This window comes from Buceros rhinoceros, unplaced genomic scaffold (assembly GCF_000710305.1).
Source record: "Buceros rhinoceros silvestris isolate BGI_N320 unplaced genomic scaffold, ASM71030v1 scaffold7592, whole genome shotgun sequence".
Classification (NCBI taxonomy): Eukaryota; Metazoa; Chordata; class Aves; order Bucerotiformes; family Bucerotidae; genus Buceros; species Buceros rhinoceros.
This window is the reverse complement of record NW_010398244.1, coordinates 28,159-30,853: the sequence shown is the minus strand read 5'-3', so window position 1 is coordinate 30,853 and position 2,695 is coordinate 28,159. Positions and strand designations below refer to the sequence as shown.

The 2,695-nt window shown below is 48.3% G+C and overlaps 1 protein-coding gene across 1 annotated transcript in view; it reads right to left on the bottom strand.

The window, feature by feature from the left end:
* The window catches only part of RASGEF1C (RasGEF domain family, member 1C), a 27,463-nt gene that overhangs the window by 22,851 nt on the left and 1,917 nt on the right, over positions 1-2,695 (bottom strand). Inside the window, exons 3-4 of the mRNA XM_010131021.1 lie at positions 2,598-2,695; positions 5-84 (exon numbers count right to left, since the gene is read on the bottom strand). The exon at positions 2,598-2,695 is cut by the window's right edge and continues 8 nt beyond it. Of these exons, the coding sequence (XP_010129323.1) occupies positions 5-84; positions 2,598-2,695 (178 nt within the window). The remainder of the gene's footprint in view (positions 1-4; positions 85-2,597) is intronic.

Here is a 2,695-nt window from a genome sequence, read left to right as displayed (position 1 = left end):
CTCTTCCTGAAAGTCATACGGGAATGTCTCTGTCCACTCTGTCAGCAACTGTAAGATTTTGGGTCCAAATTTTCTGATCCGAGCCTGAAATGGAAACCAGAATGATGGACAGGGATTGAAACATGGTTAAAGTCCCCCAGCATATACATGTGCTGCTGAACGTGGGGCCAGATTTTCAAAGACGGCATTTTGGTTTCACCTGCAAAATCTGCACACATACAAACAAGTAATGTGGTGCACAAACAATACATTTTGACATGCAGAATACACCAGACCTCAGATGCACGTACAACTGCCTGTTTCACACACAGAATTAAGTACACGCACATGCAGTTGGCCACTTCATGGTTGGATGGACATTTTGATGGTGCAACCTTTAAACCTTTTTAAAAAATATCTGGGTTTTTTGCTGATTTGAACCATACGTTCTTGCCTTTTGCACTCACATCTCTCCTACACTTTCATCCTTCCCTGAAAACATTGATTGGAATGGATTTCTTGACCAACAAAGAGGCGGTTTTTTGCTGCTTTGCTTTCTGGCTGAATGAAAAACACTGCTTAGTGACCAGCAGCAGATGTAACATGAGGAAGACAAGATGGACAAAACACCAGCACTTTAGTAACTTTAGCTGGGCTATCGATAAGGTCGCGCTCTTCCCACAAGAGCTCAAGGTCATGATAGGACAAGGACACCCACTCACACAACACAGCTGATGCCCACTTTACTTGTGGTGTAGATTTATCGGGGGATGCAGCAGTGGAATAGCCAGGAAGGTATGGGGCAAGGAGGAAACCAACTGGTGCATTAGTGTTATCTCAAAACACGGCCAGGGCGGCTGCATCCAGAGCTTTCTTCCTCCGTTACCCAAGAACACGGGGAAAGGAAATGGCGTTAAACAACAAACTCCGTTTTTATTTACAGAAAACAGACCAAAACAAAGAGCTGCCTTCTCCATCCTACGTAGTGTAGCTAAAGTGTACCCTGTAATCACGAAAAATGATACTCTCAAGCCCCACAGCTCTCTGCTTTTCGACCAAGGTGGTTAAAATGCATATTTCAGCTTGCCACCAACAACAGGTTTCAATGAACCACATCTCTAAAAATAACTGCTGTCAGCTAGCATTAAGCTCATGCTCAAAGACCAGCAGGTGCCTACTCCAGGGAAAGCTTTATTGGAAGCTACGAAGGTCTGGGAGACGTGCTCCAGCTGTGTAAACCGCTGCTGTGGACTGAAGGAGAGGACTTTGTGCAAGACACAGGACACAGGGGATGGGAGGTCGCTTGTGTGCAAAGTTTTGAAGCCAGCCCCACTCTCAGGAACACAGAATCAGCCACGTCCCACCAACTACAGGCCAGTCCAAAACACGGATTAACTTCAGGAAGATGGAGAGACCTTCGTAATAAAGACAGCGTTATCTCATTTCTTGCAAAGTTCCATGCTCATATTTTAATCCTCATAAACTTGCATCTGTCATAGCACCAGAGAGCAGAACCCATGACACCTTAGAAAAACCGTTTTGTGGTGCACCTCGTACAGATATTTCTATTAAAACTGACTGGGCAACCCACATCACGGCTTCCCCAGTAGTCTGCCTGACGGCTCTCCACAGCGAAGGCAGAGCTCCTGTTACTCATTCCACCAGTTGCCTGAGCAAAACCAAGAAGTTGGTGATCCGGTATTTGATGCCAAATACACTGTTTCAAAGCTGAAAAGGCTGATCTTGAGAATCATTTTGGATTTGGGGGGCTTTTGAAAGTTGCCACTAATGCCCGTTCTTCCTCCCTTCACTGCACTGAAGGTGCACCTCCGGCCCCAGGTATTGCACTGGACAGGTCTTCATCACTGCACCGAGGAGAACTTGGGTGGAATCCAGCACTGAATAGGATCCAGCAGGACCCATCTCCACCGCACCCTCTGCGGGACTGCCAGAGGATGCACATGTGTTGTTACACACTGTATCAGTCTGCACAGTCCCTAAGGCAAAACAGAAGGGCTGCCGATGCAGGAGCAGCTTGGATGTTCTCATGCTGTTCGCTTGTCACAGCCTCGCCACCGCTTCAACTCGCTCCCGGCGTGCCAGGCAGCGCCGCTCTGCAGCACGGCTCTGCGGACGATCCGGCAGCAGGAGCTCAGTGGGTAGCTGCGTGCTGTTAACGTAGCGTTCAAAGTGACACAGAAGGCCAGGAAGAAATATTGCTGTAGCAGAAGCACGAAAGCAGAAGGGCAGACGCATTAAGTAAAAATGGGAGAGAGAGTGGTGTGTTGACATCTGCGATTGACAGCGAGTGAGCTTAATGTCCCACCGCCCTGCATCCCGCAGGCTTCATCAGAGCATTAGAGAAGGAAGGTCACCTGGGAAGACTCAGACAGGGGGAAAGGAGAAATTAGAAGAAGATTGGAAGCCTCTGGTGCTGGGAACACTGCTCTGGGACACAGACACTGGGATGCCTCAATGTCAGGATCTCAGCAGCAACCATCACCCTTCAGGAAAGTTTTATTCAATCCAAAGGGAGGCAAAGGACGCGTACCAAAGCCCCAGAATTCTCTGCCCATTGAAAATACCTCACATTTTTCCGCTGTAAAGATAAAACTAACCTTGTCCAGCACGGGGTCGTCCAGCCGCTGCTGCTCAATGCACTTGTGACAGACTCGGGACAAAAGCTCATGGGGTTCGATGAAGAGTCTGGAACTCA